Below are 24,742 nucleotides of genomic sequence, written 5' to 3' on the forward strand. Positions count from 1 at the left end.
GGAATGTTTTAGTACGTTTTCCATGTAGGTTATATAGTGTTTGTGGACCATTGAATTTATAATGATTTAACAATAAATACATGTAATGAAAGCATTCCCTGTGCTATTGTGCTTGAATACTTGCTTGAATATGATTCTAAACTGCTTTTTGGTTGTTTATTGTAGGCTGTGTTAGAACTGGTTACAAAGCATGCTTCATCTCTGGCTTCCCATGAAACTTGGGGTGACTCCTTGCTAGCAATGGGACTGTGGCCAGACTGCCTACCTACAGGTCTGTTTGCAGCTGAAGACTCGCTTCTTTCAACAGTCCAGAGTGATGCTCAGGTCCTAATGTATTGCTTGAATAGACTAAGACTTAAAAACTGCAGGTAGGCAATGAACATTTTTTGTCTAATTAATAAGAAATAAAATATATGTGAACCACTGGTGGCATGTCATTGCTCCCTGCAAAAGTTTATCTTGAGCAAATTGTGTGGGTAGAGACTGGGGTCATCACACTGTGAGTGAGAACTATTACCTTTCCATGTAACTGCTACAAATACAAATTGATTTACTGTTTTATCTTCAGACCAAAATGCTCTATTCAATATTCAATTCAAGTCAATATTTTGACCTGTTTTGAGTTAGGACTAGGCATTTAGCAAAAAATGGGAAGGCAAACACTGGTAAGAAAAGGTAATAAGAGCCCCAAATAAATCTTCCTCTGATTTCTTTCTCAGCTTTTAAAAGAATTAGTACTTAATTGGTTTTAAATACGCAGTGATCCTCTGTACCTCTTGCTTTCATGTAAACAATTATTAATCGGTTATTTTAAATCCGGTAGCTTCAGGTGAAAAAACCCAAATTTCCTCCTTCAAACAGAGCTGCCTGAAAGAAGTCTCATGTGCAGGGGCCATATACAAAAACTCTTTTAATGATTTCTTTTGCAATGTAACTGTTAATTTCACAACATCGGTGCAAAATCTTCCTGCCTTCCTGCTTTGATTAATGACCTATTGTGGGCAGGTACTGTGGTTTGCTTCCAGTGAAAGATCAAGCTGTGTAAGTTAGTACTAAGATAAAATGTTAATCACAGCAATGTGCTGTGCTCTTTTGCTGGCTTCTTTTTATCAGCATCTCTCCCTCTCCTATCTCTTTTTTTTAAATTTACCTTTGCTTCTCATTCCAGTGCACAAATCAAATATAATTTCTGCTGTGCGTATTCACCTCTGTCACTGCATGATTTTTTTGGCGATAGTGAGCTTCTAATAGTAGACACCCACAAGTGATTTGAGGTTGGAAACTAAAGCTAAATAAAGAGGAGATGCTGTTTTGGAGCTGGCATTTTGAGCTCTGGATTGCTGGACTTTACTTCTTTGTGTTTCAGGACATTACCACTGACTCTGCAAGATCTTCAAAAAATTATGCAGTCCACTAATCCTGAGAGTCTCAAATTCAGTGCAGTTGACATAGATGCAAACTGGATGGATAAAATGGAAGTTCTCCAGGCTTCAGTGAGACTGTTCATAGAAAAGGCAACCAATCAAGATTGGTCATTAAGAGTGAAATGGCTTAACTCCTTAGCCAAAAGTCTGCCTCAGGTGCTTGGTATGTAATCATATAACTTTTTCTTTTGCCTAAGGGATGATTCATTATATTTTCACAATCATAAGTCTTCTGTGAAAACATTCAGACCATTAAAGTGATCTGATATAAAAGTTTTCAACTATTCACACTAAATCAAGGGCATTGAGGTTCCAGGGAGAGGCAAAAACTAGTTATGCATATTAGGGACAACAGGAGACTTTGGGCTAAACATTGCCTTTTATTACTCAAGCATGTATTTAACTTATTCTGCTTCTGAATTACAGTACTTTTTGGATACCTCTTGGTCTATGTAAGCAAATATGCCTTTCTCTTCACTAAGTTGTTTTTTGTTTGGTTTTTTTTTGATAGTGATAGTGAAAACAGTAGAATACCTTCTGTTTATATGGTGTTAAAATACAAGTGGTTAAAAAGCCAGGAAACTGCAGAACTGAGACTTCCTGAAGTTGTGTTGCCTGAACATTCAGAATAGCATCTCAGCTGCTATTCTGAATGTTCAAGCAACACAACTTCAGGAAGTAATTCACACTTCCTTGTATGGTGTGAAATCTGAGACTCTGTTGTCCCTAGTTGAATAGGATTGCTCCCCTTGATCTTGCAGTCTTTCCCAGGCAGGTGTCTTTCTAAACTGGAAGATACCTAGAAAGTTACTTTTGATGACAGGTATGCCTTTTTCTTTAACTGGGACTGAAAAAAAAATCAACGGTAGGTGCATTGAGAGAAAAATTTGAAGGTATAAACTCATGGGTTTTTCACAAACCGTATTTTTAATATCATTCAAGTATCAGTATTATCAGAAGTATTACCAGTTTAACTAGAACTCTTTAATGGATTTATCTCTTTGGCCATGATATTCTGACAGCTTTTAAGACGTCTTAGAGCTAATGCAAAATAAGGGCAGTCAACATGTCCAGAGTGCATGCACAGATAAGATTGAGGATGCTGGTGCTGGCTCTGTTGAAGTCATTCATTTGTACTAAATGCTCTGATGTTTACACCTGTGTTCTCTTCCCTTCACCTACAGATCCAGTGCGGATTCAGCTGGAATCATCTGCTGTAGCCCTTGGTAGTTTCTATGCCAGTCCTCTCTCATCTGGAGTCAGTAACATGATCAAGTTGCTACAGCCAACTATGACAGGTAGTTCTGAAAAAATTGGTTATAAAACATCAGTGCTTCCTTTATTTGTTCTTTGAACACTTTGTAACCCTTTGTAGGAAATGTGTGTACCCAAAGAAAGACTAAATTCTTACTATACATTGCTTTTGTTGCTAAAGAAATAACAATAAAGCCATTCTTGCTGTCTAGAACTGCAAATATGGCAATTAGATGTATTCATTCTGAGTTACTGGCGGGGCTAAAACCGTGACATCATCCTATGCAAATCAGGTATAAGTGCTATGACAATGAATCCTGACTGTGCATCTGTGACCCAGGTGTATTCCTACAGCTGAGTTATGGGGTGTTCTTAAGAGTGATGCAGGTACCTACTGCTTTTCTAACTGTGTATGTAGGCATCCTGGTTTCTTCTCAGCATTTATTGTGTTGGTCCATCTGAAATCTCTGAGGCCTATAATTTTCTCTCACTGCTTTATAGGGAGCTCAGGCCTATGGTTTCCTTTGCAAGCTTGTTGGGTACTGACAGCTGCATGCAGTGACACTGGATCCTTTACGGATGGTCCTGGGTGTCTCGCCTGGACTGTGAAGGAAAAGGGAGTTGGGCTTCAATTTCCAGGCTGTCTTTTGGGTACTCTGACCACTGGTTGGTTTACTTCCAGTGTTCTGTTTTACGGAACCTGCAGTCAACTTAATGCTTTTCTCTTTGGATATCTTAAGCCTTTGCCCTCCTTCCTCTTAGGCTTCCTTCTTTCTTTCCCGAATGTTCATAGCCAGGGGGATCAAGGAAAGTCCTTAACTGTTGTCCTGTCTTGTCCACCTTCCCAGATGAACATGTGATACCTCTGGATCCAAGGTGGAATATGCAGTTTTTGGATATCATTAGAAATTCAATGAATTTTGATACAGAAATGGAACACACAGATCAGCTCCTAATCCTTTTAAAGTCTGTAACAAATCGGTAGGTAACAAAAAAATCATATGGAGATTGCCCAATGACTGTAATCAGTGCTGTATAAACACTTGTGATATCTGCTAAGTATGTTTTTAGGTTTTGATAGATGTGATCTAAAATAACCAGGTAGAGGTTCTGCACAAGTATTCAAATTCTTTGCTACTGTTCTCTGTAGATTCAGACAAAACCCAGTCACTTAATATAGGGAGCAGAGCTCCAGCATTCTAGATAGGCTGGAATACTTCAGGGACAGAGCAGAACTCTAGGATAAAGCATAAGAGAGGCAGAAGCAGTGGTGTGAAATCTCTGACATAAATAGTTGCCCTGCTTTTGGATTTGGACTGCTTTTGCTAATAACAGCAAAAAGTACAGATTTTGCTTTTACAGTGTAAGGGAGCAGCTGCTCACATATTCTACAGGTGGTGATGTTACATCTGTTTAGTAACTCACTACTTTTTCCTTCCTGGTGATTGCTGAAGGCAGGAATCTGCTCTGTGTGAAGCTTGCTTCTGCAGAAACCGTATTAAGCAATTAGTTATGCTGCACTTGATTCTTGTTTCATAATACAGTGAAATATGAAATGTCACTTTGTAGTTCACCATTCTCATAAGGCAGAGGCTTTATAATGGTACTGAATTGCTAACAACTTTATTTTTAATTCAGGGCAGTATTATTTCTTGACCGAGAAAAAAGAAGCTACATTGAGAAGAATTTGATTACCAGCAAGAAGCCAAGAAACAGTGTTTTAAGAATGTCTCTAGATTTCCGCAAAAGTGGGTCCCATGCTCAATTTGAAGTATGGTTAATGTGTATTAAATGTGTAATGTAAACATGGTGTGTCCTGAATGTGTGAAGAAAGATAGTGTAAATGTACAGCGGCCAGATGAGGACTAATATGATATGTAACACATTATTCTCAAATTTGATATACCTTATGCTACAGCATTTATGCCCAGCCTTTTCTAGGTAATGAGTGAATGTAATTTCTCTCTTAATTATCTAAATTTTAAGATGATGGTGGAGAGAAATTCGAATAGCATTTTGTCTTTGTCTAATAAGAATAGCCAAGTTCTTCAGATGTGCTTTTGTTTTAATCCCCTTTATGTAAGTAGGATGTTTTGCTCCTGAAACAAGGGGAAAAAATTAGTGATGAAGTTAAAGCGTTGCATCAAAGCAATTGATCTGTGCTTCCCTCATGGATTTTTTTTTTTTGATACATTAAATATATAGAGGTAATAGAGTTGTGCAAATAGTGAAGGTCTACTTTTATTGCTTCAGTTCTTAGATCTTTTCAGGCTTTTTTTCTCCAACCATAGGAAGAATTCAGTGATCAGAAATTGACCCTTATGTTATGTGATCTGGCTGAAATATTTAAGTGTTTCTCCCTTTCTTTCCCTCTTGCCCAAACCTCAGATCCAGGAAGCTACACCTGTCTTCCTCATGCAATCGTGGTCAACCTTGCTGCTTTCTTCGAAGTTTGGGATGCCTTTGTATTTCACTGGGTGAAGTCTACCCAAGTGGCCTTAAATGATGATGACATGCATGATGTGAGTAGACTTTTTGTATTACATTTATGGAAGTTAAGTGAAATGCGATTGCATGCAGAACACTTTTTAGTTTCAGGAGCCATGAAGTAAACCACAGCGCTTCTGCTGGGGTTCAGAATATGCCTGACACTGAGCAAATATTCATGTTTGTTTCAGCAGCTGTATTTGTGCTCCGTCTTCTTACTTCTTCTGTGCGGAATGCAGATTTTGAGCCATAAAGAGATCTGACAATGACACTGTAGACTTGATGCAGGGATTGCATGGCCAGTAGAGCCATGTGTTATTTTTAGAGAGCATATAGCTGAGTACTGGTTGTGTACCACTAAACACAAAGCCTTGTGTGAGTCTGAATTTAATGCAGGTGTTGGTGGTTTTGCTTTTCTCTTGCTTGAAGTACAAAGTATTCTGTAACATGCAGCATTGAGAAAACTGTCACCTTTTGGCTTCATTTTAGATATTATACTGCTTGCTGTGGCGTGACAGGTTCTGGGCAGTCTCTGACACCCTGACAGTGGATTCACCAGGATTGTCACTTCTGTCTCTGCACTGGCACTGGGTTATGAAGCATCTAATTGACAGAATTCCTCACATGCTTATTGGATCAGATGAGCACAAGTGAGTAGCTTTGACTTGTGTTTCTGTTAAACAGTTGTACAAATTATTTATAGAGCTCTGTATGTTTTCTTTACTATTTTAGCTAATTAGCATTGTTTAGCATTAGCATCCAAATTGCATGCCGTTAGCAATGCAAGTACAATGTATTAAATAGCTGTTAATTTTTGAAATTCAGATTTCTTAGCACATGGGCTTGCCCAAGTGATCATCTAAAATTCTTATCCTTCAGGGGATGGATAAGAGAAGGGACTTTTCTTGTGCATCCTTTTGCCTTGTTTCTTGAAATTCTGGGTTAACTGAGTGGACTTTTTTCTCTTCACACCCCCTAATTTTTGTTTTTTTTTTGTCTACAAGGGTTTCCAGGGAAATTCATTCTGTTTCTCAGTACATTCAGAGCTGCTTGGGCAATCCTACTGGAAATTCTGCCAATATGAAGATATTACAGAAGTCTCTAGGAAGACCTCTTCCTTTTAAGGTATTGGTACTCTGTTTACAAAAAAAACACTTGTATTTACAGTAATATCCAAATATGCTTTGACATGACCATGAAGATTTACAGCACTTGCTTTCCAGGCCAACAAAAATACATTCCTTTTGGACTTGTCAGATTGATTAAAAAAGACAATCTCAGTATATGTTAATTTGTTTTTTTGTGGGGGTTGTTTTTTTTTTGGGGGGGGGGGGGGGGGGGGGGTGTGTTTTTTTTGTGTGTGTGTGAAATCTATCAGTTAACCAGATAGCACTTCTGCTATTTATTATGCTTTATATAGATAGCAGTCATTTAATAGAGGGTGGTGCCCAAGCATAAAAATACTACTTCTTGCTCTGTTCTGGAGACTTGTGAATACCAGTATGCCACTTGCTTACTTAGTGAATATATGTGTATGTAGACTAGACCATGTACTTCCTTTTATACAGGATAGGACGGGGCTGCTTTATGACTTACCAAGACAAGGCCTCTTAACTTTGACAGTAATTGAATTCTTCTTAAGTTATTTCAGCAAATGGTTTAAAAAAAATCTCACAATAAATTTTTCTGAACAATGCAAATCCCTTTTTAAAAGCAGGGCACAACTAGTCATGTAGGTGGCTCATGCTGGTGATTAGTAATGTAACCTTGGTTTTTATGACCTTATCTCTCAAAGATATCAGCTGTTCAAAAAATGCAGTTACCTTGTGGGTCTCTGAAGAACATTTGATGCTTTCTGAGAGGTTTGGGAGATTTTTCAAGGCATCCAAATGTATTGAAATTGCAGGTGTAAACTGCAGTTTCTTTTAAATGATAGTAGCTTCTGGCAGTTTCATTATTTTGTCTATTTAGGGCTCTTAGTTTAGGCAAGTTGCTACGTTGAAGTATTGTTTGCATAATCTATATAGTTTCTTCATGAAGGAAGAAAAAACAAAACCCAAAACTTCAAGGAGGAATTGTAGCCAACTACTTCAGTTTCATTCTTCCTGCTGTATTGAGTAGGGCTACAAAAGAATTGTGAAGTTATTGTTGCAAGTTAGTTTATATATACTTGTACTTCAGTCAGGTGTATGTGAATTTTAAATACTAGTTGTGGCTGCAGTCACAGATCTTGTTTGTTATTTTGTTAGAGCTGCTGAAACAAATTGTTCTTTTCATGTTTGCAGGATAAACTGGGCATGGAATGTTTTTCTCAGTTAAAAGTTCTCAGCAAACCACTTAACATCTTGGAACTAAGACTGGCCTTTGGAGAAAGTAGATGGCAGGAAAAAATGTGCTGTCTCAAAATTGCTGCTACTGGATGGAAGATGAAGAAAGCATTGCTGCAAGCTGATGGCCTGATAATTAGAGCAAATCATTTAGAAGATGTTAGTCTGGGTAGGTAACGCTTTTGAACAAGATGATTTCTGCCATCTCCGTTCTTCTTTTTTTTTTTTATATAAAAATGGAAGGTTGTGAAACGTTCACTGGCAAGAAATGCAGTACATGAGTTTATGTGCCTCTTGCACTCTTTCAAACAGGTCAACTAAAGATGTTTTTGAAAGCTGTACATTCACAGCTGAGAGCAGAAGGAGTTATGTATAGTTATTCAGAAGAAAGCTTTACTGAAGATACCATCTCCAACCAGACAGACCCTGCCTTGTTAAACCAGCTCTGCAGTCGGGTTCAGCTGTGGCCTGCGATGGAATACATCAGCGTCCTCTGGCAGTACAAACTGACAACAGATTATGTGGCCAAGGCTTGTACAAGAAGGTGAGAGAAAGGCTGGCGAAGGAAATCCTGTATTCCTTTCATGAGATTCAGAAACCCTACCTAAAAGCTGTAACTTCAGTGCTTTACATTTGTATGTAAATTTGTGTATGTGTGTACATATATTTTACATATATAGCTGTGTGTATGTATGTGGATAGGTATATGTGGTGCATACATATGTTTATATATATTTATGTATATATATAGTCACTCCGTTGCATGCAGAATTGCACTTGTCAATCTATAAAAGGTATGAGCAAAAGAGTAGTTTAGTGTCATATTGAGAAAGTAGTTTTCCTCTTTTCTAACTTCACTGATGCACATATAGGAATGACAATGTCCAAGCCCCCTTGGATAAACATATTAGATTCCAGAAATTGCTTTATTAATGGTAGAATGGATTACAGATGGATGAAAACTAAAACCTTGTGTTTAGTGAATAGTACATATTATTTTCCTTTTGGAAATACATAATATTTACTTTTCAATGAAATAGAACAGTCCTTCATATTAGGAATTAATATGAAGATGTTTATCACCGTATTTCTGGAGGCTATTGTAGAAAGACTGAATTAGACCTGGTGATGGAGAAGGTACACTAACAGCCGTGCTTCCTTTTGTGTAAACTACACACACATACTCATAGTTTTAGTTAACATTATTAATTTAAGAAGCGATAGTGTTGTTTTAAGGGGCCAAGTGTATTTATTTTTTGACTGTTTTGCCATTCCTTTAAAGAGAGCTCTTCATTTATGGATTTCAGTAAAAGTAATTTTTTGTACAATTAGACTCCTAAAATCATTGATTCACTCTTGAATTCAGCCAAGTTCTGATTTTCAGAAGAACTGTAAAGCTGGAAGACAGTTTGTCCCCAAATGTTTTGTCTGTTTGGATGAGCATGTAGCTTATAGATAGAGAAGATTCCACTTCTTCCCCTTCTTGTTTGATTTTGCCAACCGTGAAGGATGTAAGTTTTTTGAGGGCTTCTTCTTCTTCGGTGTTTAAAATGCTGTCATTTAACCTTTCAGGGAGTCTTAGCTGCTGTGGCTTCCCCTGCATTCTCAATTTGTTTTACTATTCAAATGATTTATTTCATGTGCCCTGCTTACTTAGTTGTATTTGTTTCCCCTACTACAGGGACACCTGCAGTCAAGAACTAAGCATATGTTCAGATCTAGTTCAGCTTATAACTTTTTCCCTGAAGTTGACCCCAGCTGCTTCTCACCAGCTGTCTGGACTGTGGCACTTGTTACACCTTAAAGAAGTAAGAACAAATTTTAGTTTAATTAGTCTTGCAGAAGTTTGCAACAGACTCTTCAAAATAGGTATATCCGTGTCAGACTTTCGCCATGCGGTTTTATTACCTGTGCCTGACAGTAATTATTCCTTATTTTAATGAGAAAGGCTATTAACTGTGAGCATGCAAAAAATGTAATTAAAACATATATAAAACACAGTGAAGTCTTAAATTACATAACTCTGTATGGTCTAGTTTCTTAATGTTGCTTCATTCATCCACCTGTGACCTAATGGAAACAGGAGATTGAACGGCAGATGTCAGCCTGCTTATATCTATGTATTCAAAGTAATTTTATGCTGAAAAATGATGCTTTTTCTGTAGAGCACTCAGTATGTCAGAGAAATTCTGATTGGTTAATATTAGTTCTGATACAGTGGTGGTTGTCTTCCCACAAAGCTCAGTAAACCATCAGATTTACTTTAAATGGCTTCAGAGCAGAACATTGGGTAGTTTTACCTGTTTCATGTTTATGGAACCTCATGTATTGTAACAAAAGGTTGCACAGTCGTAGACTGGAGGCTTTTTTCTGAAAACTTGCTCTGTATACACACTGCATGTTGCACAGGAGGCAGTGCAGACCTGAGGAAGTCTACTGTTTGAGAAGAGGTGCAAGCAAACACTATGTGAATTTGAAAAGGATCTTGAGGAATATCTTGTGCTACTGAAAAACTGTATCGTACTGTTGGTGTGTCTATGTGCTTGATTCTCTTCTGCTCCCTGTAACTTATTCTCAGCTCTAGGTTTCTCTCTCTCTCCTTAGATATCCCATGTAGAAATGTCTATCCTGTCATCTCAACTAGTTAATGCTGCGTTAGTATCTTTTTGGAGCAGTACTTTCACCACAGACCCAGACTACTGGTTGACTTGGAGGCCACTACCTGCAACAGAGGAAAAGAACTTTTCTAAATCCCATATGAGCTGTTCTATGAAGGTTTGTCTCTTCAGCCTAATCAAATAATTAAGCTTAATACTCTTTTATTAAATAATTCGGCAGCTTTCTAAAGCAATACTTTAAGTTCTAGCATAGTCAGTGCAAGTTACATCTGAACAATCTAACTCTTAATTTCTTAATTTAGGGCCCAGGTATTTTGACCCGAGCCGTTTTCTCAAAGTGCTTGTTTGAAATTCTAACTAGCAGCAGCAAGACAAGCCAGTGGGATGTGAGTGGGCTTCCTGTTCTGTCATCATCCCATGTGACACTGGGAGAATGGATGGAGAGAGCACAGCAGCTTCATGAAGTCAGCACAGCAGTGTGGACCAATCTGGCTGTGTCTTCGATAGCAGATTTTAGGTATTAAAACCTCTCTTGCACTTAAATCAGGCATGTTATAACAAGCTTACTTACTATGTATAAACTTTTCTCATTCCTTTGCCTCTAGACACACAGATGCTAAACTACAGGGAATAGTGCTAAGCAGACAGCTCTCTGCCCTGGTAGATCTGGTTCCCGTAGATCTTCAAGGGGAATTTTTGGAGTGCTGTGAGAAGCTCTACGTCAAGGATCCTGTTGCATATGAGTACCTTCTCAAGATACTTAAAAGCGTCATTGATCAGGAGTTACTTCCTAAAGAATTCGTGTTTCTCCTGCTCACTTGCTTGCAGCAGTTTTTTGGGGAAGGGCTTAAGGAGTTACCAGAGACAGCTTGGCGAGGAAGCCTCTGGGTGAATATTGGTTTGCTGCAGATCCAGGTGTGGCTTCCACAGACCCGGTTTGATCCGGCTGTTAAAAGGGATTACAAGCTCAAGTATGCAAAAGAAGAGGTAAGTATGGAGCCGATTTGGCTCTTGCCTCTGTAATGTATAAAATCAATGCAAAGGAGTTTGGTTTGGGTGTTCCTGGGCAAATATTTGCTCATGATTTTCAAACTATGCAGTTAAAACTACTTTTAATGTCCAAGGCAATATACCAGAACTTCAGTGTGGTTTATTCTTTCCTTTTCAGTTACACCAGCTGGAGTGTGAATGGAAAACAAATGATTTCTCATCCCAGCTGCATACAGGAAAAAGTATTGAAGATGAAGCAGTCAGCAACTATATTCATCCCCATCTCAGGTAACATCTCAGAAAGTTAACTCTTCTCTTTTAAATTAGAAATTTCATCTTCAGGTGCTTGGGCTTCAAAGCTTTTCTCTATGGCTTTACAGCATTTGTGTTTTCTACGGAAATAAGGGTTGCTGATTTTAAAGTATCAGTTTGGATATTTAGGTGGTAAAAACACAGAAGCTGTTCTCTTCACCTCTAGTGACTAAGGAAGTGCCTGTACACACTTTGTACTGCTACACATGCAACAATTAAAGCAGCAGCCTTTATATCTTGATAAAAAGCTATGTTGGGAAGTGAAAATAAAACCATACTTCTAAATTATGGTGGTTTCATTAGCATGTGACAATGTTATTAACAAATTGAAATAAGATGGAATGTGTCTATAACTGTAACCCTTCAAGGCCTTGGTAGAGGCCAGTGCTATTTTGCAGAATTCTTGGAATGATTGTACTCAGTAGAAATCTCCAGATGTGTATTTTAGCAACAGCCTTTGCCTGTGGTGCTGTGAGTGAATTAAATTTCTTACCGCTGTTGACATTCAGAATTTATAGCCATTGTTTTGTTGTGGTTTTTTTGTTTGTTTGTCTGCTTTTGGTTTTTTTATCTGAGGAACTTGAGGAAATTTTGAGTGGACAGACTTCTCCTTTGTGCAGGTTTGTGTTCCTTGTACATGGAGATAAAAACTGAGTACTATTATTTTCCACTATTATGGAAGTTTTTTATTTCAGTGTTATATGCATAGAGGATCTGATAATTCTGTGCTATTGCTTAAAGAGAATAATAGTCATTGAAAGCAAGTCCTGAATGGCTGAGTTTTATCAATTGCTTCCAGTAATGCTACTTTTTCCTTAATGCTCACAGAGCTGTCAGGTAGCAAGCAAAAAAAGTAATGAGAGTTTGTTGAAGTGGCAGAGGGAGTCCAAAGTGGGAAAGAGAAGTGCATATGCATGTTGTATGGGTGTCACTTTCTGGTTTTTCCTTATTTGCTGTGTCGTACAAACTAGCAGAATATTTCTGGTGCATCTTTTAATATACCTATTATGTTAGATATATCTAAACATATTTATATGAAATAAGTTTGTATGTTTAAACTGGTCAATTTTATTTCTTAACAGGCTGTTGCATGAAAGAATGCAAAGGTTGAAGGAGCAAATAAACAGTCTTTCCAGAAATAAGGCCTTCAGGCCTCCAGCTCCACCCTATGACTGCTTATACCAGGAGGCTCACCAGTACATCAACAGCATAGCACGGGTTTCTTCAGTCCAAGATCTTACAGCCCGCCTTCTGCAGTTCCTCCATGGGGAAAGACCAAAATCACTCCAGGCAATACAAAAACTGTTAAATGAGGAAGCATCTTGGCAACAATCACACCATCAGTTTAGAAAACACCTGGCAGAGGACTATGCTATGTTCCCTGATGTCATCGTTCCACTGCAAGCTGCCATCTTACAGTTGCAACATGGCATGCGATTAGTGGCTTCTGAAGTCTATGCAGTGCTCAAAAGATTTGTGTGTCCAGTTGATCTCACCAACCTCCTCACTTCTTTGTTGGCATTTCCTTCTGTTGGCCGTGCCTTCCCCAATTACCTTGCTCGTGCAGAAATTTTATGCTCAGTGAATTCAGTTGAGGTCCTTCATGGACTTAAAAAGTTTTCTCTAAAGCATTCTGAAGGAGAATCTGAGGGAGTAGAGCAGCCCTGCCCAACTCTGGAACAGCTCCTTGTCAGTGCTTTGCTGCATCTTCAATGCCATGTACTATTCAGGGGAGAGATGGACCAGAAATCCCTGCAGCTTTTTAGACATCTCTGTCAGGTAACATCATAGCCTGTAATGGTTACCAAAGATTTTGTTTATATAAAAAAACCCCAAACAACAAAACCCGAAACCACACACACAAAAAAGCAAAACAAACCAAAACCAGACTTTGTAGAGTGTTGATTTACAAAATAATTAAGAAAGGAGACTAGAATTTGGCCAAGCACTCTGTTTCATTCTGTTTTCTGTGCTTTTTCCTCATTGGCTTAAGAAGATAAGCCACAAGTTTCACTTAAGGTTAGATGGCTTTGATTTACACTGTTGTATAGGAGGAAAGAGCCAAACGAGATATGTGCTGCCCCTTTGAAATCTGAGGTGATTTTGTATAAAAGTGTGATGCTTTATGTTTCCTTAGGCAATTGTAAATGAATGGGATGAACAGGAACGCCGTGCCCAAGAGCGGGAAGCAATGGAACACAGTTTGTACAGATACAGAAGTAAAAGTCATGGGAAAGGACTGACTGAGGAAGAGGAGGAAGAAAAAGAATTTAGGAGGAGATTTCCTCTTCATGAAAAGGTAACAACTGTCACTCTGGAAAGAAACCCCAAAATTATGTCTGAAGTAGCTCTTGAAAATACATGCTTTAAGTAAAATGAGACAAGTTTTCCGTCAGCCAAAAAAAATTGTGGGGTAGATTTTGATAGGACAGTATCAAGTACTGTGGTTTTAGTTTACTACACCTTCTGGTTGTAGGATGGTTTTGAAATTAATTTCCAGACTTGAACTGTACTGTGGTTTGCCTGAATAATCCCAAATTCCATAACTGAATGACAATATAATTATTTGTTGTAAAATTCTGGAATTTGATTCATTTTAGCAAGTAGGGTCGTTTGGGGGTTTATTACATGTGAAGAGGGCTGATCTCCTTAAAGTATTTAATCAACTTTAAAGCTGATTAAATAAAACTGAGGGTTTTTTCAGTATTAACTGTCCTGTGTTACTGAACAACTTTTGAAGTGTGACTTCACCAAGCAATGTTGTGCAGTACAGAAAGCCATGAGAAAGTTGAAGTTGTGTGTCATTGTACTGAGGGGGAGGGGAGACATTAAAGGAAGAAATTATGATTGATGTTTGATTCTCACATAATTTGCAGGACTTTGAAGATATCACAGCTCAACCAAGCCTTGAAGAAAAAATGGAAACTGAAGATCCATTGGAAGACCAGCTAGAAGTTGATAGAGCCCTGTTGTCCAAGAGCTCTATGCAAACAGTAGTGATGGTTCATCAAAAGTTGTGCTTAAACTTTGCTCGATCCCTGTGGTATCAACAGAGTCTGCCTTCTCATCAAGCCAAACATTATTTCAGCACATTTATTTCCTGCTATCAGACTGGTGCATGCCTGATGTCACAATTCTATCCTTTAATTGGTAAGATTGCTAGCAATATTTCAGATGTGCAGGTCTAGCTTTGTAATTAATTGTTTCAGATTAATCATAATGCAGGTCATGAGACAGGCCTTTTATGGGAAAAGTGCATAAAACCAGATTTCATTTTTCTAAAGAATTTGCCCCATGTTTAGAGTTGTTTCAGTGGAATGCTTTGGTTTTTATTCTTTTATGGATTTTTTTTTATTCCATTTTTTAATATATTAGACAAACACAGTTTAAGAATAAATTGAATAACCTGCTACAGACATTTTAATCACTTGGATCTGCATAATCCTGTGGAAGATGATGTACTTGCAGAAATTTCCCAGAAGTAAAATTTGCAATTAAGTTCATAGAAGAATTGGTTTAAATGGAGCTTCTATATTTAAAAAAAAAACCCAAGGGTTGATTTTTTTTTTTTAGTTTTTTTTTTTTTTTCTCTGAACTTTGGCACGCTTGAAGTGTAAATCATTAACAATGTTTGAGACATCAGGATCATAGCTTCTCAAAGCAGAGCTATACTTCAGTTCTAATCTAATAAATGTATATGTGTGCAGTTAAGAAAAAGCTGTTTCTACAGTAACTTATGTTTATGTTCATACCTGAGGTGTAATATATATGATTTTAATTTTTTTTTTGTGCATATCTTGGATGACTTTTTCACAGAGCCTTGCTACTAATTTTGTTGTAACTCTCCTCCATGTGAATTTATGCAGAGAGGAACTGTGGTCTTCTGATAGGATCACAGCCCACCCTTAGGATGCTGATTTTACTTTTATACAAAAATTTGATACAATAGGGAATGTAAACTTTAAGTGTGTTTCTTTGTTCCATACTCCCATCTCATTGCTTATGTCTGGCGTACTGTTACGTCCTTGTAATACATAACATGCTGAGGCTTGGGATACAGGAAAAAAATCCCCCACATCCGTTCAACTGACAGTACATGTAATGTCTTCCTTTTTTTGCTTCCTAGGTGCTGAAATGAATGATACTCTTTTGGGAAGCCAACTTCTAGCTAGCACTCTTCTTCACAATACCTTTTTTGAGGAACTAACTTCAGATCTTGTGCTGCAGCAAGATGGTCCATATGACTTCTACCAGCATCCTAATATTCAGCAAGTCCGACAGTGCCAACCTGTACTTGATAGCTTTGCTAAAGAAGTAAATAGGCTACTTCAGGAATGGCCAGAGCATCCAGTACTTGTGCAGGTAGAAAGACCTCAACAAGTGTTTGGGGAAAAGTGGAACATTTTAGAATTTCATTTGCGTGCAAGTACGTGTATAGACATGTGTATGTATACACTTGCCTAAATGTTGTGTCTATTACTTATGCAGGTATTTTGAAGTCATTAGGTATTATTAACTGTTCTATTTGAGTTATGAAATGTTAAGTGATGTTCACTGCCTGCTCTGATCTTACAGCATTAAGCATTCTTCAGTCTACTATACCTGAAAGATTCCTGAGGTATTTTGCTGTTCGGGCTCTTGGATGGTTTTTTCCAAAATTCTTTCATTGTGCTTTAAAATAGATATTTTGGGTCCCATTTAGAGGGCCTGTGTGGCCCTCAGGTTGTATTTCTTAGACTAATGCAGAAACTCAGAATCAATTGAAACTCTTTGCATTAGGCCATTTATGCTAATTTCCCTGAGTGCATTTGCCTTCACTGAACTAGTGAACTTATCCTAAAACAAGGAAGCAGTTTAAAATTAAAGAAACATACATACATACATATATATATATGTAGTCTCATCTCCTGCAGGAGAGGGTTATGCTAATAGAAATCAGCTGAACTTCATGACTGCTTCTGTTAAAGGTCAGTTACTATAGGCTGAATGCTTGTTTTTCATTCTGCAGCTGTTAGTTGTGATGGACAGAATTCGGAGTTTCCCACTCTCTAGTCCTCTCTCAAAGTTCCTGAATGGCTTGGAAATTCTTCTTGCAAAGGCACAGGTAAGCAGAGAGCAAAGGGAAACTTGTATTTTCTCTTTTATACTTCCTGCTCATATTGGTACCATAATAAAAACAACTGAAAACTGTCTGCTTGGCAGGATTTGGGGAAGTGAACTTGATCCATGCCATAAGTTTAAGGAGTAGAAATGTAATCCAGAGTACTGCATGAGTCTTGCCATGCAAAGACTGATTTCTGGCTTTGTATAAAGGTGAACTTTTTTTTTTCTCTCCAGGACTGGGAGGAAAATGCTAGTCGAGCTTTGTCCTTGCGGAAACACCTTGATTTGGTCACACAACTGATTATTCAGTGGCGTAGATTGGAGTTGAAGTAAGAACTGTCCTTCCCTGCTGCTTTTTCTTAGAATACTGTAAGCTTCTGTCTCCATACAGAAACACATTCCAATGCATAATTGCCTTAATGATGGAGCATGCATCACTGTGTGTTCCAGTGTGTTTTCTGTGTGTGCGGCTGTCCTAGTAGCAGTGTCAGCAACTGCCCTGGCTCAGAATGAGCATGTCCAGCCCATGGTGACCCTATGTATATGCCTCAGGAGGACTAGAATCAGAACAGATAGCTACAGTACTCGGTCCTAGTATTTTCCTAGCGTTCTCCTGTTTTCATCCCAGGATTTACTGAGCCTGCAGTGTTTTGTCTTAACAACCCCCATTAATTTTCCCTTAAAAATTATTGTTTAGTCTTCTGTTAAAACCATGTAGAAGTTTTATCCCACAGTACACCAGCATCAGGAATTCCACAAGTCTGCCTTTTGAACTTGGCTTTGATTTTATCACCCCTAGGTTCCCACACTTCTCTCATATTTAATAATAGTGGCAAAGCAGTGGTCCTCAAGAGTTAGCTGTGCATATTAAGCACACCTGCAGATTATCCACCTTGTGAAATTTTCCATTAGTTTAGCAGAAACAGAGAATAAAGTTTATGACATTTTGGAGCCCAAACTGCCACAATATTTTTGCTTTATTTTTTTCTTCTCTCCCTTCCTTTATTGTTTCCAGTTGCTGGTCGGTAAGTTTGGACAATATAATGAAGCAGCATGTTGAGAAATCCACAAAGCACTGGTTCTCAATCTATCAGATGATTGAGAAGTATGTTCAAGAACAGACAGAGGCAAACATAGAAGGTAAGTGCTGGTTTTATATGAATGTATGATGCAGTTCCAGCAATTATGAAGGATGCATAATTAAGGTCCTAAATGCCAGAGTTTGGCAGTGCACTTTCAGGTGTAATTCTTGCCCTACAATAAATTCTCCTTGCCTTACATTAAATTCCATGACAGTATAGTGTCTTCCATACAGAGTAAACTTCGTGGCTTGGTATTTATTTCTGGAGCCACCTGTGTCTCTGATAGAGCCACATTGTAGGTAGTGTAAATTAAAAAAGATTTCTGTAAAAAGTATCTAAAAGAAAGTAGAACCGTCTATGTCATGCACATATAAACGTTTCAAACAGATTTGGAGGGTAGGAGGCCTCCATCTGCAACTGGAAAAGGCATCATTTATATTCTAGCTGAACAGCTTTTAACATTCTGTATAAAGCCTAAAGAATTCTTACAGTAAGTATGGTTTGGTACATGTTCTGATTAAATCTCTCTGCATGTGTTTATGTTACATAATACAGAGGAAAGAATATAGCTCTCGGTCCCTTGCCTCTCCAAAACTCAGTGAAACTAAAGATGAAAGTGACATTCTCTGGCATGAGGCAGAGTTCTTCCAATCTCATGGCTAATTAATGCACTTGATGAGTTTCAGATCCTTGAGTTATTTTACATATCCAAGTGGACAGCTTGTCTTCTCCCATAGTTAGTGCTCTAAAGACACTGTGTTCTGCCCCAGATTCTTCTAAGATCCATTTTTGTTTTCATGATTTGAGGAATTAAGGAACTGGCAGTGACTACTTTGTAGTGTGGTTCATTATGACCAAAAAAAGCCATTCATTCACAGAGAATAAGAAGCAGCCTTTAAATACTTGATCCACTCTGAAACTGGCCGGCTTGGTCACTATCTTACTGCTGCCTCTTGTCCTTTCTCTTTTTTCACAGTGATTGTTGATTTGACTTATTAAATTAGAATTGTTCCACACCCTACCCCTTTTCTATTTTGTTGTGAACCTTTCCTAATACAGACCTGATACTTGGAAGTTTACAAGGAGCACATAACAATTTTCATGTAGGGGTTTCTTGGTTTGCCATTGGCTTGGGTTTGTTTGGTTTTTGGTTTGTTGGTTTGGTTTTTGATTTTGTTTTTTTCCCACTTTTCTTTCTAAATTTCTGGTGCAATGTTCAGAAACAGAGCAAATGGATCTGAAAACACTGGTCAGCACACTACAAGCTTTCATTGAAGGATCTACACTGGGAGAGTTTCATGCACGACTCCAAGCACTGCTAGTTTTCCACTGCCATGTCTTGCTGATGCCTCAAGTAGCAGAAAAGGGTAAGTTCTTAGCGTTGCATGTGTTGAGTCTTCTTTACAACAACCTGATAATCAGCTATTCATGACTTTCCAAATAGATCAGTAAGCTCATAAATACAACACAAGCCTATGCTGCTGATTTTCAGTTGTTTGAATACTGTCAGTCAGTTTACCTCAACTATGGTGTTGCTAAGCTTCATAATTACAAAGAAAAATCTCCTCTGGATGCTGAAAAATATCCTGTTTTTAAAAGAAGCTTGTTGTCTGTCCCTTTTAGACGTTCTTTGCAGCATTCTGTGGAACCTATACAATTATTATAAGCAGTTTTCAGAGTGTGTTCAGGCCAGAATCACTGAACTTCGTCAACCTATAGAAAAGGAACTTAAGGTAAAAGGAAACTTTATTCAAACTATACTGATCTAGTCAAAGGACCAGCAGAGCAGATATTATTTGAATTTGTATATAATCGCTCCGTTGGCCACTGAATCCATACTACACATTTTCTTTGGCAAGAATTTGCTTTTGAATTTGAATCTGGGGGGTTGGTTGAAGTCTTTAACGTTTGGTCAGTCCCATTTAGCCATGGAGGTTTCTGTCCAGTAATGAAGCCCCTTTGGATTTCATAGCGTTATGTGCAACATAAACACGTATTAATAGACTAAGATGCCTATGCAATAATTTGCTCACCTACTAAAATGTCTTGCATTTTAAGACTGACAGATCATCATAGCTGATCAGCTTTAAAGATGAACTTTGATACGGAAATACTTCATTGCATTGATTATTTATTTTCCTAATAGGACTTTGTGAAGATATCAAAGTGGAATGATGTCAGCTTTTGGGCTGTAAAACAGTCAGTTGAAAAAATACGCAGGTAACTCAGAGCTTGAAATTAAATTCCTTATTTGGAACCTTCCTTCTGGATGATTTCTCTGTGATGCATTAGATTTTAATGCAAGAATGTTTCTTCTGCTCGTAACACAGTGGAAACGTTTCTTTCCAGCAGCTGAGAGATTTCCAGGATTGTAAAACCCAGTAACATTTTTGCTTTCCTTTGGTATTTAGGACCCTCTTTAAATTCATGAAGAAGTTTGAAGTTGTTCTGAGTGAGTCATGTCAGCCTGCCTTGGTGGAAATTGGTAAGGAAGAGCAGCTGGACTGCTTGCAAAAGGAGGAAGAATCTGAGAACATAGAGACCAAAGTTCAGAGGCTAAACAACACATTAAGAAAAATTCTGTCTGCTAGAACAGATATTGCCAAGGTGACTGTATTCTTTATTCTAAGTGTTGGAAGGATATTTTCTGTGTTCTCATCTGTGTGTTGCTTTTTACTGATTTATGCAGAAAAATCTTATGTAAGTGTCAAATCTGAGTGTATCATCAACTTTTTGATTTGTCTTGTGTTCAGTGTTATGAAACACTGCAGATGGGTGGGAATGCAGCATGGAAAGACAAGCGTGTTCTGTATCGATTTGGCACAATATCTATGCTCTAATATAAAGATGATGGCAGTTACACATTTGCTTGCATACTGTCTTGCAGCAATTAGTTCCTTCCCTACTAGTACAGTGATATGGACTGGGTGTTGAAATTATTATTACCCTTTCTCTTCTAACCAAGGACCAAGACAAATGATTGTGAAGCTATAAGGTTTGTGCATATATAAAATTACTTTGAGCCTGAATTCTGAAAGGGGAATGCACTGCATTGTCCTATGTTTCCTGTTGGCTGACACAGCTTGTGTACAGTGTACATTTACTTTGGACTAGCTGGTACATGTTTAATCCTACTCCCCATGCCACACATTTTGGTGTTTCTCTTAAATTTTCCAGCTCAGAGAGGAAGTCAAGTATTTTCTTCCCAAAATAGATTCCTGCTAATTTCCATTAGTTTTTATTAATAAGATGCAAGGAGAAAATCATAACTCATCATAAGTTGGAGTGAGTGGGAAATTCTCAGTTACTCTCAGCTTCCAAGGCTTTGTTCAGTTTCTTCAGACCAGGAGGGTGGCTGATCTTGCTTTTGTCTTGTGACAGTCAGGAGGGTAGAGTGAAGAGGCAGAAATCTGATGAAAATCTAATGTGTTCTGTTGTGGGCTTGGTTTGTTGGTGATTTGTAAGCCTGTTACTGATAGTTAACAGGGTTATCGGTTTCACTTGTTGGAGTTTCATGTTGTCTTCATTCCTTAAACAAGATGCACACAATCCAAAATTGAACAGACACTGGGGATTAGTTCTGTTACTTAATAATTTCTATTTGCATACTGATCTTGTTGTTGTTTAGCAGTGCAATTAAATTACTGGAAAGCGATATTCTTAACCAATGCCCTGAGGGCATTAGTGATTTAGCTCAATGTGATTTTGAGCTTGGAAGGCTGAAGAAACTGACCTGAAGCAGTTATAAAACAAACACCCAAGAGAGTAGGATCATAGCATTTTCCATTTGTTTGGCTGTTTTCAAAACTGATGTATGCCTGACATGCATATATTGTGATTTTCCTTAAATGCTGGTGGTGTCGAACTGTTAACATGGGCATGTTTTGTGGTTTCAAATGAATGTAGAACTTTCCCTTATTTTTGCAACAATTTCTCTTGATGGTTAAATAACAGTTTTTGGCATGTGTGTATAATCTTCTTTCTGTTTATTTTTCTCAGAAGGCCCTCCCAGAAGAATGTCAGCATGGCATTACATTCCGTGCAGAATCTCTGCAGTACCGTCTGCCTAAGCTTACTAATAAAATGAAGAAAATGTGTACAACAGTCACAGAAAATAATTTATTCTTAAGTCTGGTGGAAAATCTTGACCAGTTCACAGGTTAAGTACTCTTATGACTTCCATACCATAATTGCCCTCTGTAACATAAATGCAAGAGATCAGGAGAAAGTGTAGATGTATAGCTCCCTTCCTGGGCTGCCTTTCCCTGGCTGCTTTGTATATGTTGAATTTTCACATCTCTTACCTTTCCGTGCTGTCTTCTGTACAGGTGGTATCATTGTTTCTGTAGCTGAACTGCAAAATTTGACATTTGATCAGACAGCAACTAAGGAAAAGCAGAAATCAGAGGCAAAGCATATTCAGATGCAAAAGCAACGGGCTTTGTCAGATCTCTTCAAAAGCCTTGCTAAAACAGGTGAGCTTTGGCTAAAATGTGCTTGGTTTAACAGTACAAAGTTCTTAAGCATTTTACTGTTTTTTCCAATGCATCTAAACCCACCATAATACTATGTTCTTGAAGTCATTGAGCTACTAACATGTAGAAGCAGTTAAGTATCTCTTTCTCTTCATCTGTTGACTGAGGCCTAGTCTGTGGGCCTTTCAAATACCTTCTTTTTTTTCTTACACTCCATTAGATGTACAACAGTAGCTTTTCTGAAACAGAAATCTGCTTTATCTCCAGTCCAAAGTCACTGCCCAGCTTTTAGAAACAAGAAAGAAGCTCATCTTGTAAACATTCTCTGATCCAGAACTGAGTTTAAGTTAGCTGATTAGAATGAGAGCCCATTTCCCAGTGATTGACACACTGGCAGAGATGAGATTGGCAGAGACATGGTTGAGCCATGGAGACCTCATTGTCTATTGATGGGGAATCATTATCAACAGCCCAGTCTCCATTGCTTCTCCCTACTAGTCTTAAGATAAAGGACCTACCCAAACTATTAATGGTTGCGTTTTACTTTGGTGTTACATTAAATTACTCATCAACTGTTCTTGCTCAGTGAGCAGTTCAGAAAACAGCAGAAGTAAGCAGTCTTGTTAAATAAACAGTTGTCTGACAGCATTCTTGTAAGTCATAGGTAGAAATAGAAATTAATGTAACTTTGCTTTCTCCCCTCCCCCCCCCCCCTTCAATTTGAATGGAGTGTAATGCTTGGAAGCCGTAGCTTCTGGCCTGCAGTGATCCTAAGAACTTCTTGGGTTTGGAGAGAGAGGGAAAAGGAGGGGGAAGAGAGAGATTTCTGTTCCTCATGGTTCCCCTTTGGAAACATGAAGTTAAGGGTTTCAAGAAGGCATGATTTTGATAAAAGGTTAAATAGCGTCACACATTCTAAATGCTTTCTGGGTGGGTGAGTAGGCTACAGGTGTAGTTTTGAGTGCTTGCAGTTTATGATACTTAAATCAGTTGATGTGTACTGAGTAAATAGTTCCCAGAATATTAAGGTCCTTTTTTATTTAGATGACTGCAAAGACAGGTGAATCTAAGTAGAAAGTTTCCAGTACATACCCTTTTCCTGTGTATTTCCACGCACTGGTACCAAAGGAATTAGCAGTTAATTGCTGCCCTGTGAAGGTTGTGCTGGAGGAGTGACATTCTGTGACTATTTGATTAACCACGGGATGTGAATTCTTTACTGGGCTCTCTTTGGTTTCAGGTGACACCTTTACCTTCCTCTTTCATCAGCCTTTTCATGTCTTAAAAATGAGGTGATAATTCCTAGCTCAGCTCTCATAAAGGATGATGAGAGGCAGTGAAAAGTGTTGCTGTTAAGACCTGCTCTCCATTTTGTTTGGAAAAGTGGCAACATAAATAGCTAATGAGCATTTCTTACAGGCTCTGCTTACCTTCAGGGTGCATTGAAAGGAGTATTCTAATTGCCCTGAAAGAAATGAGCTGTTTAATCCAGTTTTAAAAATAGCTAAAATAGGAGAGCTACTTTAGACAGAGTTTTAAAAGTACACAGCTGTAACTTTCTCAGGCTGTAGCCTGAGAAAGGTTCAAGGCTTTTTGTTTTATCTCTTGGCCACTGCCACCAACCTCATTTATACACACAGGTCTATGTTTGTCTTATTTCAGTTGTGTTCGGCTAAAGATAGTTAACTGCGACGTGTTCTTACATTACAAAACTTGCCGCATGTTCAAAGACTTGCCAAAATCAGACAGCATTAGGAAAAAAATTACATCAGACGTTTTTGTATCTTAATACCAACTGTATGAGTGACATTTTTCATATGAAGGAATTTTATGCATAAAAGGATGTTGTGCTCAAATGTCATTCCAGGTTTGTCATACCGGAAAGGTCTGTCTTGGTCTCGTTCAAAAGATTATCATGAAATGCTCTACCTCCATCCACTGGACTTGAATAGTGCATTAGGTGTAGTAAATCGTACACATGAACTGGATGCCACGTATGTACACAGTATTTTTAACCCTTCGATTGTATGAATTGCAGCTATAATATATAGAATTTATTGCATGTGGATTTAGAGTGGAATTTCTGGACTGTACTTCATTTAGGATTTTACATATACCCTTGCATTCCCCTCCCTTTCTCCCATTACTTCTCAGTTTGAAAATCCTTTACATGCTACAGTAGCATGTCCAACTGAGCAAACATTTGGTTGTTTTGAGGTTTTTTGTTTATTTATTTTTTGATTTTAATTTGCACTTTTGACAACTTTACCCTCAGTTTCATTGTTTCTATGAACTAGATTTCAGTTAGCCTTCTACTGTCCAGCTTTGCCTGGCATGCTTTGCTAGCATTGTATTAGAAGGTAGACTGCTGATATTTTACTAAAGATAAGTTGTAATTTACAGGATTGCTTCATTTCATTTTCATTGAATAATGGGATATTTCAGGAGAAAATACATAGATTTCAAAGTTGGCATTTCTGGAAAAACTTACCTATAGAAAAGATGTTCGTTCATATGTTTCCATGTTACTTTTCTGGTAGCAAGTGATTTTTGTTATTGAGACATGCTGCTTATTGCCTTACTCAGATGTAAGGGTTTAGTTTATACAATCTTTCAGCAAGGCCAAAATAAAGATTTCCCTATCAAGCTGGATTTAGCTGCATGGGGAGA

At 38.0% G+C, this 24,742-nt stretch overlaps 1 protein-coding gene across 1 annotated transcript in view; it reads left to right on the forward strand.

Moving 5' to 3' along the window:
* MDN1 (midasin AAA ATPase 1) overlaps positions 1–24,742 on the forward strand; it is a 102,710-nt gene that overhangs the window by 55,670 nt on the left and 22,298 nt on the right. The window contains exons 48-76 of the mRNA XM_057432107.1: positions 166–368; positions 1,367–1,587; positions 2,609–2,722; positions 3,527–3,659; positions 4,317–4,426; positions 5,067–5,200; positions 5,655–5,815; positions 6,170–6,290; positions 7,451–7,661; positions 7,805–8,036; positions 9,174–9,300; positions 10,097–10,267; positions 10,413–10,627; positions 10,716–11,097; positions 11,279–11,388; positions 12,495–13,191; positions 13,550–13,711; positions 14,289–14,562; positions 15,539–15,774; positions 16,421–16,516; positions 16,750–16,844; positions 17,531–17,655; positions 18,818–18,964; positions 19,221–19,330; positions 19,744–19,817; positions 20,009–20,204; positions 21,597–21,756; positions 21,926–22,072; positions 23,940–24,066. Of these exons, the coding sequence (XP_057288090.1) occupies positions 166–368; positions 1,367–1,587; positions 2,609–2,722; positions 3,527–3,659; positions 4,317–4,426; positions 5,067–5,200; positions 5,655–5,815; positions 6,170–6,290; positions 7,451–7,661; positions 7,805–8,036; positions 9,174–9,300; positions 10,097–10,267; positions 10,413–10,627; positions 10,716–11,097; positions 11,279–11,388; positions 12,495–13,191; positions 13,550–13,711; positions 14,289–14,562; positions 15,539–15,774; positions 16,421–16,516; positions 16,750–16,844; positions 17,531–17,655; positions 18,818–18,964; positions 19,221–19,330; positions 19,744–19,817; positions 20,009–20,204; positions 21,597–21,756; positions 21,926–22,072; positions 23,940–24,066 (5,291 nt within the window). The remainder of the gene's footprint in view (positions 1–165; positions 369–1,366; positions 1,588–2,608; positions 2,723–3,526; positions 3,660–4,316; positions 4,427–5,066; positions 5,201–5,654; positions 5,816–6,169; positions 6,291–7,450; positions 7,662–7,804; positions 8,037–9,173; positions 9,301–10,096; positions 10,268–10,412; positions 10,628–10,715; positions 11,098–11,278; positions 11,389–12,494; positions 13,192–13,549; positions 13,712–14,288; positions 14,563–15,538; positions 15,775–16,420; positions 16,517–16,749; positions 16,845–17,530; positions 17,656–18,817; positions 18,965–19,220; positions 19,331–19,743; positions 19,818–20,008; positions 20,205–21,596; positions 21,757–21,925; positions 22,073–23,939; positions 24,067–24,742) is intronic.

This window comes from Pezoporus wallicus, unplaced genomic scaffold (genome assembly GCF_028554395.1).
Source record: "Pezoporus wallicus isolate ANWC-B61680 ecotype Strahan unplaced genomic scaffold, APGP_CSIRO_Pwel_v1 contig_4847, whole genome shotgun sequence".
In the NCBI taxonomy this organism is placed as follows: domain Eukaryota; kingdom Metazoa; phylum Chordata; class Aves; order Psittaciformes; family Psittacidae; genus Pezoporus; species Pezoporus wallicus.